The sequence below is a fragment of the Pseudorasbora parva genome, chromosome 25 (assembly GCF_024679245.1).
Source record: "Pseudorasbora parva isolate DD20220531a chromosome 25, ASM2467924v1, whole genome shotgun sequence".
NCBI classification, from domain to species: Eukaryota; Metazoa; Chordata; class Actinopteri; order Cypriniformes; family Gobionidae; genus Pseudorasbora; species Pseudorasbora parva.
Window position 1 is genome coordinate 6,550,331 of NC_090196.1, and position 17,297 is coordinate 6,567,627.

At 39.6% G+C, this 17,297-nt stretch overlaps 1 protein-coding gene across 3 annotated transcripts in view; it reads right to left on the reverse strand.

Moving 5' to 3' along the window:
* ano3 (anoctamin 3) overlaps positions 1–17,297 on the reverse strand; it is a 167,725-nt gene that overhangs the window by 26,600 nt on the left and 123,828 nt on the right. For 2 of the 3 annotated variants that reach the window (XM_067437075.1, XM_067437076.1), the window contains exons 14-19: positions 12,372–12,454; positions 12,185–12,211; positions 4,509–4,649; positions 1,673–1,837; positions 267–303; positions 6–117 (exon numbers count right to left, since the gene is read on the reverse strand). In XM_067437075.1, the coding sequence (XP_067293176.1) occupies positions 6–117; positions 267–303; positions 1,673–1,837; positions 4,509–4,649; positions 12,185–12,211; positions 12,372–12,454 (565 nt within the window). The remainder of the gene's footprint in view (positions 1–5; positions 118–266; positions 304–1,672; positions 1,838–4,508; positions 4,650–12,184; positions 12,212–12,371; positions 12,455–17,297) is intronic. The other variant, XM_067437077.1, reaches the window with a different exon arrangement.

Sequence of the window (17,297 nt, forward strand, 5' to 3'; positions counted from 1 at the left end):
CTTACCTCCCTAAAAAGAAAGCTATGTAGAAGGTAGAGCTGTTGAGATTGACAAACTGGAAGAGGAACATCTTGAGGGCAAAGCTGTTTTCCCATTCTGACTCTGTCCGTGGGTGTTCTAGATCACAAGTGAAAGCTATGCTAAAATCATTCGGGAAGAACAGCACAGCCCTGCATGTTATAGCCATGAGGCAAGTTTCTCACATGCAGCGTGACGACTGCACGGATTTCACCCTCAATAGTAACTGTGACTGATTCAGTACTTACCCAAGTTTGTAAGTAGGTAGGCCACTTTCTCATAGACCTGGAAATGGAAATAGTACCATTAGAGACTCATACAAAGCTGTGTTTCCAATTAAGTTGGAAATGTATGTGGGGAAAGAAGTAGCATTTCTATTCCATGTGTTCAGGAGACTACAATTGTCACATCTGGGGATATTGGTGCCACACAGAAATGTAAATGAAGATGTATCCACTCAGTATCCACTTTTGGTTTTGAGGATGAAGACACAGTACTCTAACAAAGTTCATGCTTGTTAAGAATTGCCTTATGTGTTATGAAAATATATTGTCATTCCAAATAGATGGAGACCAACAACATCAACAGCTACCACAATTTCATGCAACACAAACAATAAGAGTAGCAGCAAACAAGGTGAGCAAAATTATGTGATATGAATGCAAATGCTGACTAAATGGGAATGTATTTCATTACAAAAGCTGATATCATTATTATTACTGACAATACATTTCTACACTATATTGCCAAAAGTATTGGGACACCCCTCCAAATCATTGAATTCAGGTGTTCAATCGTGTCCATGGCCACGGGTGGAGTTGGGCTTGGCCCCTGAGTTCCAGTGAAAGGAGCTCTTAATGTTTCAGCATACCAAGACATTATGGACAATTTCATGCTCCTAATTTTGTGGGAACAGTTTGGGGACGGCCCCCTCCTGTCCCAACAAGACTGCACTCCAGTGCACAAAGCATCAGTCCATAAAGACATGGATGAGTGAGTTTGGTGTGGAGGAACTTGACTGGCCTGCACAGAGTCCTGACCTCAACCCGATAGATCACCTTTGGGATGAATTAGAGCGGAGACTGAGAGCCAGGCCTTCTCGTCCAACATCAGTGCCTAACCTCACAAATGCGCTTCTAGAAGAATGTTAAAAAATTCCCATAAACACACTCCTAAACCTTGAGGAAAGCCTTCCCAGAAGAGCTGAAGCTGTAAAGGGTGGGCCAACTCCATATTAAACTGACAGATTATGAATGGGATGTCATTAAAATTCATGTGCATGTCAAGGCTGGCGTCCCGAAACTTTTGGCAATATAGTGTATTGCCATTTTATTGTGATATATTCCATGGTATACTTTATTTTACTCTCATTGTACTATTCCAGGAGAGTGATAATATAGCAGCTTACATTTTAACAATGAGCTTACAGGTTTTATATTGATCTATTTTGTAATAATGGATTTATTGCTCAGAATGTCCAAATCATGTTAGCAAATGTTTTTTTTCTCTCTCAAAGAGACCCCCCCAAAAATACTGTTTTCTCATTTTGCGTGGAGCTTTTGCATAAACAGTTCAACAATAAAGTCCCCTAGAACTACAATTGCCTCTCTTTTGGTGGGAAGATGCCCTTGGGACAAGAGAAAAAAACACTAACCACATTCAGGGACATGATGATCATAAAGTTGATGCAGACTCCAGTGCCTGAGGTGGCAAATTGCCAGTTCTTCTTCACAAACTCCCACTGGAAGGAAGCAAACTTCTCCATGGCAATGAGCCGGAACACCACCACGGCGAACACGGCTGTCAGAACCAGAGAGATCTGGGAGAAGAATGACAAGAGGTGAACAAGGTTTCAAACTGGGACATTATAAATAGATAGAGATGTATTTGGAATCTGTCTGAATTTTTGTTTATAGGCACATGGTATGGTTTTGGTTTGCATTGTCTTTTAAGTCAAGACCACCAGAGGGAGATAATAGTAACAATAAGAGTTTATTTGATTTCATTTGACATTTTCTTTAGGGCTACAAATAGGGTTCGGAAAATACTGCAATACTGGAATCCAAGTTTTCATAACATTCTGTAATATCTGCACTATTTTGAATATATCGATGGAGCACAAGCATGACATATGTAACATATGACGCTTATTATCTACAATTACCTTTTAAGTGTAATTATTTTCCCATGATTCAAAAGTTTTGCACAGTTACAGTGTTACAAGTAGTGATAATAAATAAACGACTTACTACTGAGTATGGTTATGGTAAGGGTTCAGTTTAGGGTTAGCTGCTTGTAATTATACATCATTTACTGTTATTACCATAGTAAGTACACTACTAAAAATAATTATATACTACAATTGAATACTACAGAAAAAACAACAAAACAAAAAACAACAACAACAACAATGCAATTTCTACATGAAAAAGTTGGTTTGGGCAAGAATTACACTTTATTTTAAAGTGTCATTTATACAGTATAATTATATATTTAGTTGCTGAGTAATATTTAGTAACTACATGCACTTACTATAGGGTTCAGGTAGGATTAAGGTTTGGTTAAGGGTTAAGTTAATGTAATTATGCATAATTTACTGTTATTACAATGGTAAGTACACAGTCAAATAAAGTGTTAAATGCTATATAAGTACTCAATTAAATCTTAAAGGGTTACTTCAGCGATTAGCATATGGCTTTGTATCAGTATAAACCCTGGAGTATATTCGAATGATCGTGCTCCCCCCTCATATCCCCCTGAGACAAGAGATTTATGCATTTTATTTCTGGAAAGATTCCTCCCATCACGCAAATATCGTCAATTTGTGTCATCGGAGGAATTGTTGGCCAGAGGCTAAAGACTACAGCCAGCAGAGTGAGCCATTCCTGCATGTTTTCAACTCGCTCATGGGGGATGGAGATCACACTCACAGCTCACAGCTGCAGCCTCAGGCATTCATGGAAATGGTGCGGCAAGTCTTTCAACTTCTCAAACTAATTCCTATGAAAGTTAAGCTTTCAAAGGCATGAACTGAAAACGCACCAGACTGAACATGCGGTGAGATTCTATGCCTTTTACCTCAGCTCTCATCACGAGCTCATCCATGACTGTCAATATATCTGACTCCTGCAGCGTTTGGGCTGTGAGACTCCCTCAGCGGCTAAATCACATATTGAACAGACACGTTCAGTTTTTAATTGTAGTGTCTGTTCTCTAACTGAACTGATTTTATGAAAATGAAAGCGGCCGCGGTGGGAAAGTGAAAGTGATTCAGTAATCCAGTAGCGGTGGCTTTGGGAGTGACCTCACAGGGCAGCGAAGCATTCTGGGAATTGTTGTCTTTCATCCCCATGAGACAAAAATACATTTTCTGTCTTTTCTCAGTCTAGACTGGCACCAAATAAAAAAATAATTTCACATTTCTACTACATTAATGACCCATTTTAAATACAGATTCATCTTCCCAGCACTGAAGTACCCCTTTAAAGAAATTAAAGCGTAAATATCAACAACTACTCACCTTTTCTGATACTGGTGTTCCCATCATGCACTGGGGCTCGAATAATAATAACAAACTAATTTTTGTTTGCTGTTTTCCAGCTGTATTTGCACCATTTTATCATTGTTTTTGTTGTTTGGTTTAGTAACTTGCTATTATGTGATATTTGGAGTTAATTTTCTACTCAAAATGATGCATTCATACTCAAAAACGATCCATCCAATGTTACCGTCACTGGGTATTGAGTACCAAGCATTGAGGTGTCTGTGTTCAGCTAGAGAGTGAGTCTATCATTATGTTGTCTACACAATATAAATTGTATTATTTACGTGATGTTTCTAAGTAAAGCATACAATTTGAAAGTGTGGTTTAACACAGTGTTACAGTATATAGTTTGAGTGAAAGGCATTGCGAAGGAAACTTCAATTTAGTAGAAATAACTCAACCTTTTACTGGCTTAGGTTAAAATGAATTATTTTCTTTGTTGATTGTACTTAACTTGGTTAAGCAGAGTTTACTCAATTCTATATGTGAAACTTAAACTACGTGTGCAAAATCTTGCAATAAAAAAAAGGTCTTCATCCTCAATTTTTTTTTAAATTGTTTACATGTCGAGAGCAGTCAACTTAATAATAACTAATTTCAAAATGGTGTCCATTCCTTCTCCCTCAAAATTGCTAAAAAAGTTTGGTTAAATTTTTTTTTATGCCTACATGTTACATGTATTTACTATAGTAATAACAGTAAATTATGCATTATACAAGCAACTTACCAAAAACCACAACTTACCTTAACCCTAGTACATATTGGTAATTAATATAACTCATGACTTACGGTATTTGTGTAATTACACATCAACGACACCTTAAAATAAACTATAACCAATATTTTTTATGGAATTGTTCAGAATACAGTAGTTTCCCACGATGTGTGACAATAGTTCTGCTCTGACTGTTGAAGCTTTAGGGATGTTTCGAACACAGGATCTCACCATGAAGAAGATTCCCGAAACAGACACCATGAGTCGGCTGAGTTTGTCTGTGAAGGGCTGGAAGGGCTCTGGCTTCCCTGAGATAGGGTTTACTCTCTCCTTCCGGGAGTATTTGGCTTCAAACTGGGGCCGTAATTCCTCCTTTTGAACAAACACATCATATTACTCATGAAACATTTGAGATAAGATCTTTGTGCAGCTTTCCTGAATGAATCTCATCACACACAGATGTTCAGCATCATCATCTGCTTTGGCTGGGCATGACGGCCAGTGATGAAGTCATCCAGAATTTGTTCACATGAGCTGAATGAGTTAACATGAGTCAGTTCAGTGCCCGAACATGAGATACATTTATTAGTACTTTCTGCAATATGGAAGTTAAACATAGAAGAGACTGTATACAACAGCAGTTCTCAAACTTTTCAGGCCAATTATAACTTCTGATCAAATCACACTGTCCAAATATCACCTAGACACCCCCTTTCAACACAAGACTGTTTATGTATTAAAAACAGAAAGATGTACAGTAATAGGGTTAGTTCTAATATAGAATAGATTAAAAGCACTATAAAAGTCTCACAAAAGTAGTGTATGCTAGTGGGCTACATTCAAGCTCAAGCATTCAAGCACACACCAGCTGCCAGTTTTCCACCAACACTGGTTCTGGTGCTAGTTTCCAATTTATTTCCACCGGGTTTCCGAACCAGGAAAGCTGGTTCCACACCAGCCCTAAAATCTTGATCTGGTGTTGAACCAGGAATCAATGATCAACTAAAACTAACAACAACAGTTAACGGCTGCAGTAAAAAGTAGTAAATAGCCCAAATCAAAAATGTGTTAAAATCTAACCACTTATCACATATCTGTGTGCAGTCTGGACTGTGACTAAATTATTTTTATTTGGAAAAATTGGAGATTTTAATGGGAATTCCTAGGTGTGTGTGTATTTATGTCAGTGTGTTCTGCACTGATGATGTTCTATAGTCTCATGCCTTCATTCGTATGTGTGTTTGTTTAGGATTGTGTCGATTTCTTTATATTTGTTTGACAAATAAAAATAAAAAATCCACATAAACTCCCTGAATCGAGTCAATGTTTTTTTTGTGTGTATTTCAGGTCCAATTGTGACAAGTCCTAGGTCTTGGATCGCTCCGATGAACACTAAATACAAATTTTTAAATAAAAAATGTATTTAGTGTCAAAATGATAAAAAATAATAATAATCCAATAACAGAGTTAAAAAATAAAAGTATGCACTTCTGCGAAAACAGAAAGCTCACAAAAGGAAAAAAAAAAGATTATGAGATCTCAAAGCTTCATAATCTGTTGTGTCATGACACAACGCGTAGCACCATCTTGGTGGAAAAGAGGTTTGTAAAAATGTTTCTGATGCATGAACCAGTTTGAGAACCACCGTTATACAGACACTAGCAGAAGAGAATTCAACAGGGCAACGAATGCAAACACCAGACATACAGCAAGTCTCAACCACATCTGATCACTCTGATCTCGGGATTATTTTCAGGAGTTTCCTCAAACCCATCACACACATTAATTCACAAAAACAATCCTCAATACATTAATTCACTGTCACTCTGCACATGCTGATGTGTGAAATGTGACTTAAGAAGGGCTGTTCACACTGAGATTTTATCATGGGATGAGAATGGGCCGTAATTGTACTACTGGCTATAGTGCTCACAGGAAAGCAACATGGGCTCATTGGAAAAACATGCCTCCTCCACATTTTTGAATGGGTTTTGTTTCACAATCCTCTCCAGGGTGTGGTTATCCCTATTGCTTGTACACTTTTTTCTACCACATCTTTTCCTTCCCTTCGCCTCTCTATTAATGTACTTGGACACAGAACTCTGTGAACAGCCAGCCTCTTTTGCAATGACCTTTTGTGTCTTGTCCTCCTTGTGTAAGGTGTCAATGGTCGTCTTTTGGACAACTGTCAAGTCAGCAGTCTTCCCCATGATTGTGTAGTCTACAGAACTAGACTGAGACATTTAAAGGCCTTTTCAGGTGTTTTATGTTAATTATATGATTAGTGTGTGGCACCAGGTGTCTTCAATATTAAACCTTTTCACAATATTCTAATTTTCTGAGATACTGAATTTGGGATATTCCTTAGTAGTCAGTTATAATCATCAAAATGAAAAGAAATAAACATTTGAGATATATCAGTCTGTGTGTAATGAATGAATGAATATAATATATAAGTTTCACTTTTTGAATGGAAATAGATGGTAATAAATCAACTATTTGATGATATTCTAATTACAGTCCCTGACAAAAGTCTTGTCGCTTGTGTACAAATTGACCTAAAGTGCCGCTGAAATATATTTCTAATCAAGATTTGTTTTACAAGAAATGGCTAATTTTAATCCCACCAGCTTTTGTGATAATGTGTCAGTGAAAAACTAAACTTTCAAAAAGTATTCTAATATTCACAGCTTGGTAAAGCCCATTGAGTCAATTTTTGCAAAGACATAAGTGTTGTCACCTTGTCATATGAGCTTCACCTGTGACTAATATTGGATCAATTAGGTCTCAAGTGTGTATAAAAAGAACCCCAGTACACTAGACATTCACATCAACTGCAACTAGACCTCTGCAAACATGCCTAAGATTCACCCTGAGACTAAAGTTTTGATTATCAAGAGGCTGAAGACCAGATCCACTGCTGATGTGGCAGACACCTTCAATGTGTCTCAGTGTCAAGTACAGAGGATAAAAAAAAGATTTGAAGAGACTGGAGACGTTTTTGACAAGCCCAGGTCAGGCAGACCCCGCAAGACAACTGCTCGAGAGGACCGTTTGTTGGCTCGAAAATCCAAGCCCAGCCCATTTTCCACTGCAGCAGAGCTCCACGAGACCTGGTCACCTGAAGTCCCTGTGTCAACCAGAACATTTTGTCGGATTCTGTCTCGAAATGGCCTCCATGGTCGAATCAGTGCCCAGAAGCCAGCACTAAACAAAAGACAATTGAAAAACCGTGTGGCATTTGCCAAGGCCCACAGCCTGCTAAAAGGATGGACGCTGGAAAAGTGGCAGAAGGTGGATTTTTCAGATGAATCTTCTGTTGAATTACACCACAGTCGCCGCAAATATTGCAGGAGACCTACTCGTGCCCGAATGGATCCGAGATTCACCCAGAAAACAGTGAAGTTTGGTGGCGGAAAAATCATGGTCTGGGGTTACATCCAGTATGGGGGTGTGCGAGAGATCTGCAGGGTGGAAGGCAACATCAATAGTCTAAAATACCAAGAAATTTTAGCTACCTCTTATATTCCCAACCATAAAAGAGGCCAAATTCTGCAGCAGGACGGTGCTCCATCGCATACTTCCATCTCCACATCAAAGTTCCTCAAGGCAAAGAAGATCAAGATGCTCCAGGATTGGCCAGCCCAGTCACCAGACATGAACATCATTGAGCATATGTGGGGTAGGATGAAAGAGGACGCATGGAAGACGAAACCAAAGAATATTGATGAACTCTGGGAGGCATGCAAGACTGCTTTCTTAGCTATTCCTGATGACTTTATCAATAAATTGTATGAATCCTTGCCAAACCGCATGGATGCAGTCCTTCAAGCTCATGGAAGTCATACAAGATATTACATTTGAATCTCACAGCACCACAACTTAATTTGCTGACATATTTTTGTATTTGCAGTAAATTTGATCAATTTCTGTATAGGCGACAAATCTTTTGTCTTGCCAAAATTTGACCTTTCTGTCTTGATTAAATGACAGAAAATTCATTTATTTCAGTGCATTAAACATCATTTGGGAGGGTTTTAGCTTTTCATATGAGCTATTTCTAACACCAATTAATTAATTAAAAGTCAGGTTAATATCAGGTATTTCTAGAAAATAGATAAGCGACAAGACTTTTGTCAGGGACTGTATATGGCCAGCATGTGTACTATTTGCGCCTCAGTATTGATGTACATTAACAGGATGCAATAATAACTTAAATTATTATATTTATTACAATTATTAATGCTGCCTTAATGGGACAATAAAAGCCCTCCCTACACCGACCCCTAACAATAGAGACAGACCGGCACGCGTAATAATTTGAAAGCCACGCCCACCGGGGGTGGGGGGGGGGGGGGGGGGGAGACAAACCAACCGTCTCCATTGACTCTCTATTGCGGGAAGCGGCCTCCTTGTCATTTCTGACTTATAACAAAAACATTTACAATGTCTAAAAAGCGGATATGAACAGAAAACAAGCTAAACAACACAACCAAAAACCTAGAAGTTTTTATAAGCTGCTGACCCAAAAAACGAATGTTTAAAGACATAAAAGTGCATACATGCAATAGAGACAGAGTGGGTCATGCTATATTACACTGAGAACTGCGCCCACTGGAGGGGAAAGTAATCAGAGAGAGGAAATATAATATATAAAACTGACATGTGGATATTTGACACATTACTGCACACGTAGGTATACGAGGCATACGGAGTGTCAGGATCCCAAAATGTACCCATTCTTCCTGCTGAAGCTTCACGTCTTAATGCCTGTGTCCACTTTTGACTCCTTAAACGCTCGTTTTTTGGGGTCGAAAGCTTATAAAAACGTATATGTGTTTTTAGCTTGTTTGCTGTACACCTTGTCACACATCCGCTTTTAGACGTTGTTCTGTTTTATGTAATAAGTCCGAAATGACAAGTAGGCAGCCTCATGCTATACAAAGTCAATGGAGAGAGTTGGATTGTCTCCACGCCGGGTGTGGGCGTGGCCTAAATACACTCTGTCTCTATACCCAATAAATGCTTTTATTATTATTAAACATTTCATTAGGCACTTTATTTCCATTTTTAGAACGTTTTCTTATTTTTATTAAAGGTAAATGTCTTTCTGATGTGACGTGACGGAAAAAAAAAAGGGAGAAGAGCGAGCTCCGCAAAAGGCAGATTCTGTCAGGATGCCGGTTTGATCTGTCTTGTTGTGTTTGTGTTGTCGTTCATTCAGCGCTTGGCTGTCTTGTCCGTGCACGTGCTTTTGCGTGTGGTATTTGTGTTCGTTCCCCATGTGCTTCGTCACAGGTGTTGTGCTGCCGCATGTGCCCTCTCAGTTGTCGCCCCGCCCCCTTGTAACCCTGTTATTTCTTCATTACACTCCCATGCTTCCCTCTTTAGATTCCCTTTATATTCCCTTCGTGTTTTTTGTCCCATGCCAGATCGTGTTTGTTCATTGTGTCATTCACGACTGTCATTGATTGGTCCTAGCTCTTACACTATTGTCTCCTCCGGTTTCCCAATAAACTTTTTGCCATGCAAATTGAATCCTCCGCTTTCTGTACCCTGAAAGATTCGAACCCGGGTCGATCGCGTTAAAACCAAAATTAGACTGGAGACACATCGAGTTTGGTGTGGAGGAACTTGACTGGCCTGCACAGAGTCCTGACCTCAACCCGATAGATCACCTTTGGGATGAATTAGAGCGGAGACTGAGAGCCAGGCCTTCTCGTCCAACATCAGTGCCTGACCTCACAAATGCGCTTCTAGAAGAATGGTAAACAATTCCCATAAACACACTCCTAAACCTTGAGGAAAGCCTTCCCAGAAGAGTCGAAGCTGTTATAGCTGTAAAGGGTGGGCCGACTCCATATTAAACCCAACGGATTAAGAATGGGATGGCATTAAAGTTCACGTGCATGTAAAGGCAGGCGTCCCAAAACATTTGGCAATAGAGTGGATCTCCTACAACTATGTAAGATAAGATCTGAAGCACTGAAAGGTGTGTGTGCTCTCTCTGAGGAAATATTTTAATCTAAAAAGTTCTTACACTAGATTAAAAAAAACTTCAAAATTATTATCATAATATCAAAAGGATTGATCACAGTGGGGTGTTTAAAAGTCTTTTAATCATGATTTCATTAAAAAGTTTAAAACTGTCAAACTCTGTTACCAAGGTAGAGTAACACTGTTGACAGTATGTAACAGAACTGACAGAAAGAGAGATGACAAACAATAAAGAAATCTTTTTTTTTTTTTGTTGTTGTTGTTAAAAGTATCAGCAAATGTGTTATATCAGTTTCTTTTTCTTTCTTTCTTTCTTTCTTTCTTTCTTTCTTTCTTTCTTTCTTTCTTTCTTTCTTTCTTTCTTTCTTTCTTTCTTTCTTTCTTTCTTTCTTTCTTTCTTTCTTTCTTTCTTTCAGAAGCGAGTTAGAGTTTAGTGTAGGCTCAGGTAGAACATTTACCTTTTAGCGCCACTCACCAGACATTTAAAGGTGGGGTGAAACACTCAGTTTCAGTCAATCTCATGTCAATCTTGAGTACCTATAGAGTAGTATTGCATCCTTCATATCTCCAAAAAGTCTTTAGTTTTATTATATTTATAAAAGAAATATAGGCTGTACCTGTACCGAGTCTTTCCGGAAAAAACCGAGCGCCTGTAGGCGTATCGTGTGGGCGGAGCTAAAGAATGACGAGTGTGCACAAAGCAGTGACGTCCTCAAGCGTGGAGAAGCCCATCGCTATCGATCTCAGCTAATCCAGATAATGATCCAGAATCATTCGGAGGCTGAAATAAATTGAACAGGAGAAACAGCAGCAGCAGGACGTCCGTCTCTGTGGTATGGACTGTATTTAGTGGCCTGTCAACATTTCTGTGTCTTTACTCGCAGTTTATGAGGACATGATTCGGTTTATGGACTATTGTATGCGACTAAACCTTAGCAGTAGCAAGCAAAACGGTTTTGCACGTCAGACTAGTGTCCGTTAGCGCATTTGAATGACGAAGCACGCGATCGTGTCGTTTACTGATGTTTACTCACGCGACGATAGCCGACAGCACAGACATTTGAAGCAGTTTTACTCACCGGCTGCTTCCAAAGCAGGACCGAACCTTTATCACTGGGACCGCTCCGTCAAAAACACACTTCTTTGGTATGATTTGGTGAAGTCCTGTGACAGCAGTGACTTGCTGTGCGGAAGCGTTGAAGTCGCTTGATGTCACAGATAGGAATAAAGTGGAGCGCGGCGGGAGTGTATGGGCGTGCATTTCCTCTCTCGCTCTAGTCACGCACGCGCGCGTACGGCCCATACAAGGACCTTCCACTCTATCGACGTCAAGCCGAGCCGTACTCGAAATAAACTCTCCGAAACTTGTGAGAAAACGGAAGGAGTATTTTTGACACAGAAATACTGTTTAGGATGGGAATCCAAGTCTTTAACAGTGTAAAAAGCTCAGTATGCATGAAACAGCATTTCACCCCCCCCCCCCCCCTTTAATTTCTGTTACGCTGTGATTTGTATAACATGCAGCGTAATAAAACGTCACATTTGAACTGTTTCAGATAAAACTCAACACTCTTTTAGCATCACTCACTGGACATTTCACTTTAACAGTTTCAAACAATGTGCAAGCAACGTAATATCATTTTGAAGAAATGTCACTACAGGCACATTTTTCCAAATAGCCTGGATTGCAGCAAAACAACTTCTTATCCTGCAGACACTTGACTAGAGCATATCACAGGAGACCTATATTCCCGTTGGTAGACGCAAAATAACGTCGCTGCTCATTTGCATGTTATAGTTAAACCAGACGTTTTGTCAGTGCTAATTGCTGTCAGTGTGAACACCCTTAATATTCCCATCGGGAGCTAAGCATGCACAACACAACATGATACAATAGGAGGCACACTCACAGAACACACCATGACAGGGATTTTACACTATAGGAAATACAACAGACAGCACATAGATTGGACACACACCAGTTATAGTTGTTCATGAACTTAATGGTCATTTTATCAAGTCTCAAACAATTATGATATTTCTAAAGAAATAATAAAGCATCACAATTTCACAAAGTGGACAGGAAGGCGGACTCACCTCCTCCTCCTCCCAGTCAATCAAATCCCAGTCGTAGGTTAACTCCGCTCTTCTCCTCTTCCAGAACTCCAGGAATACCGTGGCTGTGAGGAACACAACGAGCTTTGAGATACAGGACAGTTCTTTTCAAAGGCGCTGTGTTTAAATCAAGGGGACTACGGAGGTCCTCTTAGGGTCAAACATACAGTACATACATGAATAGATAATTATGCATGCTCAATTTCTGGTGTATGCATTTGCATAATCTTCTGCCATGGTGATTTGTTTTTCAGGTCAATTACTGTCAATAACATCAACTCTTGAGGACGTTTGTTTAACTGTTGACACATTTATAGCCCATTCAATCCTACTGTATTTGTGACCAAAGGTTTGAAAGGTCTAAAATGTGTTTCAAAGACAGCTCATTCATGCAGGTTTGCACTGCACAACATCAGGAAGATCAGACCATTCCTATCAGAGCATGCAACACAGCTTGTAGTCCAGGCCCTGGTCATTTCTAGGCTTGATTACTTCAATGCGCTTCTGGCTGGACTCCCATCGTGTGCAATCCAAACACTTCAAATGATCCAGAATGCTGCGGCACGTCTTGTCTTCAACGAGCCCAAAAAGGGCCCATGACACACCTCTCTTCATCTCTCTGCACTGGCTACCACTCGCTGCTCGTATCAAGTTCAAGGCTTTGACTCTTGCTTAAGGATCTTCCACAAGCTCAGCACCCGCATACTTCGACTCGCTCCTACGACACCAGAAGCCTTCGCTCAGCTAAGGAGCAAGGGCTTGTGGTGCCATCACAGAGAAGCATGAAATCCCTCTCAAGAACATTTTCATTCACAGTTCCCAGCTGGTGGAACGATCTTCTGACCTCCATACTGAAGTCAGAATCACTGACAACATTGAAAAGACTTCTGTGAGCACTTAACCTCATCTTAAAAACAAAAAAGTATATATAAATATGATGCACATATCGTCAATTTGCATCATCTGAGGAATTTTTGGCCAGAGGCTAAAGACTACAACCAGCAGAGGGAACCATTTCCGCATGTTTTGAACCTGCACATGGGGGATGGAGATCACACTCACAGCTCAGCTCACAGCTGCAGCCTCAGGCATTCATGGAAACGGAGCGGCCGGCTGAGCAAAGTAAGTCTTTCAACTTCTCAAATTAATTCCTATGAAAGTTAAGCTTTCAAAGGCATGAACTGAAAATGCACCAGACTGATCACGCGCTGAGAATCTAAGGCTTTGGGAGTGGCCTCGTAAGGCAGCGAAGCATTCTGGGAATTGTTGTCTATCATCCCCATGAGACAAAAATACATTTTCTGTCTAGAAAAGACCAAATTAAAAATATATATATTTTACATTTCTACTAATGACCCAGTATAAATAAAGATTCATCTTCCCAGAGCTGAAGTACCCCTTGTCACAAAGCTTGAATCATTTCAAATTGGTTTCTTGAACATGCCAATGAGTTGACTGTACTAAAATGGCCGCCACAGTCACCAGATCTCAACCCAATAGAGCATCTTTGTGATGTGGTGGAACAGGAGCTTCGTGCCCTGGATGTGCATCCCACAAATCTCCATCAACTGTAAGATGCTATCCTATCAATATGGGCCGACATTTCTAAAGAATGCTTTCAGCACCGTGTTGAATCAATGCCACGTAGAATTAAGGCAGTTCTGAAGGAGAAAGGGTGTCAAACACAGGATTAGTATGGTGTTCCTAATAATCTTTTTGGGGAGTGTGTTTGTATGTAGCCTGACTAGAAAGGGAATAGATATTATACTTTTATATTACACTATACTCTCTTCTCTCTCTCTCTCTCTCTCTCTCTCTCTCTCTCTCTCTCTCTCTCTCTCTCTCTCTCTCTCTCTCTCTCTCTCTCTCTCTCTCTCTCTCTCTCTCTCCCTCTCTCTCTCTCTCTCTCTCTCTCTCTCTCTCTCTCTCTCTCTCTCTCTCTCTCTCTCTAAAAAAGAGAGAGAGAGAGAGAGTATAATTCCCTCCCTACTCTAGCTTGTGCGCTACACCGAGTAATGTCCAAAACTTCCAAACTGTCCAAAAGTCCCTTCAGATAAAAGTGAATGCTAAATGCATAAATGTAAAACAAAGATATTTTCATCATGTTGATGGATTTTTAGCTGTAAACTATAATTGTGTCCTGAGAGAGAATCTCTTTAATCACCATTATTTTTGCAATGTTGTGGACAAACCAAATATTTTAGGATTCAAAATTAAAAGTTTTTTTTAAAATTGTATTTAATTTTCATCCGGGTCAACAACAGAAAGCAAGGGTTTCAACACTCTTACTGGATGATTGCAGGTTCGAGTATTTTCTTTGTCTGTATTCAAATGAGTTTTCCCCATTTGCAATATGTTGGCCCTGAGTGTCAAAAAACATAAACATGGCATTTATTTCTAGCTTTACTATATGATTCTTTAATTTCTCCACTCCACCGTTGTTGCTGGTTTTGTTTTTGTGTTAATAGAGTTTTTATGTCTTTTCCATACACCTTGGTGTTTTGTAAAGATAGACAAATTATACCATAATTAACTCTTAATTCAGCGTAGGTGTATATGACTTTCTTCTTTCATATGAATACAATCAGTTATTCAAAAATGTCCTGGTTCTTCCAAGCTTTGTAATGGCAGTGAATGGCAGCCCAAAATTTAAAGACAATCTATCCATTATAAAAGTAATCCACAGGGGTTAATAAAGGCCTTCTGAAGTAAATCAATTGGTTTGTTTAAGACACATATTCATATTTAACAATATAATGTAAAATATCTAGCTTCGCCCGCTTCCAGCCTGCCTTACGTATTACACAGAAAGTGTAGCGCCTCTTGCAGTTCAAAATGCTTACGCTTCATCCAACGTCATCGTCACGCCAGTTGTGATTTTTTAAAAGTTAAATACGGCGGTCTGGAGAAAGCTTGACATTTTACTTTTGATACACAACACCATCAATTTGCTTCAGAAAAGGGGGTGGGGTGGAGTACGTTTATTATGGACAGATGCACTTTTTTGTTCTTCAAAATTTGGGCTACAATTCAGTGTCATTATAAAGCTTCAGTTTCAATCTAGTTTACAGAATATAATCAGCTTTTTCAGAAGCATTCATTTTTCACAGAATCCCTTAGGAACTGATTTATGCACTAAAAAATGAAAACGAAATAAATCAAAGTAAACATAAGATAAGTTCTTTGAGGTTTTCATGTTAAATTTAAACCATCTGTGCTCTGAATCAACGTCGTACATTTCTACCAAAGGACCGTATGACCCACTTTTGTTTAAAGCAAAAGAGCTGGAAGGGAAGAGACAGACCGATAGAGAGACCAAGCAGAGAGACAGTGTTTAATTTTTAAAGCCCAGTCTTCATCCTTAGAAGCTGTGAAGCTGTCTTCACATTTGAGCTTTCAGGATTTCTACTTGCAGATCCTCTGGGTCTCTCTATGAGGAACCGTATGGTCCCCATATTCTAATAATACAATAATATGACTTTTGCACTCGCCAAAGTAGTGGAATTAAACTTTTTGATTGCTACCCATCCCATAAAATACAGGATAATCCTGTATTTACAGATGATGCTTCTCATAGTAAATCACTATGGGGCACAATTTGTCTTGTATTTTTCATAAACACGGTTATAAGGTCTCTGCAGTGGGGAGAATAACAGTATCTAATAAAAGCAAATCAATTTCACACATAGAAAATCAATTGTCATTCATTAGCCGAGCAACATCCATTGAGATAAATGGAAAAAATTCTAAGCTATCTGCAGGGATTATCATCCTCCGTGAACTGTTTTTTATGCATATATGGATTGCTTTCTTTTTTTCTCATCATTTACAGCATACATTTTTTTCCTTCTACCTGGTAACTGCGCAAATGTATTGCCCTTCCATAATGTCATCTGTAGTGATTTATTTGGAGGTTAAAGCATGACATGGTTATGTTAAGAGGTGTCTAGACCTCGGAGTCATGATGCCTTTGCTCGCTATAAATGAACTATTTTGTTTAAAAAGTATTTTTGCTTGACATGGTATGGTATAGTATATGGGGAGACGAGACCACACCATGCACACCATGGATTCTGTTCACCATGGTACGCCTAGCAGTGGAAAAAAGGGAGTGTTAGGCTGTACACCCTGCATTTGTGGGTGTGGTTATTGTGAAACAAAGATTGAACAAATCTCTCTTAATTAGTTTCCAGCATAGTTGTTAGTCATGGTGAGTTGATGCAACCCCTTCACTTCTAGTTTGCCCTCCTGGTGAGACCAGAGGTGTTAGCAGTGCTTACTAAAGGAGTGGTTGTGGTGAGATGATACAACCCCTTCAGCTTAAGTTGCCCACCCTCCAGCTTGACTGGATTTGGCAGCAGTGAACTGCTCTTGTAGCAGCCTATTGAAGGTGTGGTTGTAATGAGATAAATCGACCCCTTCATTTTGTGGTTGCCCTCCATCCAATATTATTGGAAGTATTAACTGCTGAAGTAGCATCTTACTAGAGGAGGGATTGCGGTGAGATGATGCAACCCCTTCCGCTTTAGTTGCCCTCCCTCTATTATATCTGGAGGTTTTAGCTGTGAACTCCTGTGGCAGCAGCTTATTAAAGAAGTTTTCACACTGAGATGAGCTGACACTTTTACTTTTAGCCTTGGCTATAATAATAATTATAATTTGTTTGATTTATATAGCGCCTTTCAAGACACTTAAAGCACTTTTACATTGAAAGGGGAATCTCCTCAAACCACCCCCAATGTGCAGCATCCACCTGGATGATGCGACGGCAGCCATATTGCGCCAGAACGCTCACCACACACCAGCTGATTGGTGGAGAGGAGACAGAGTGATAAAGCCAATCAGTATATGGGGATGATTAGGAGGCCATGATGGACAGAAGCCAATAGGCAAATTTGGCCAGGATGC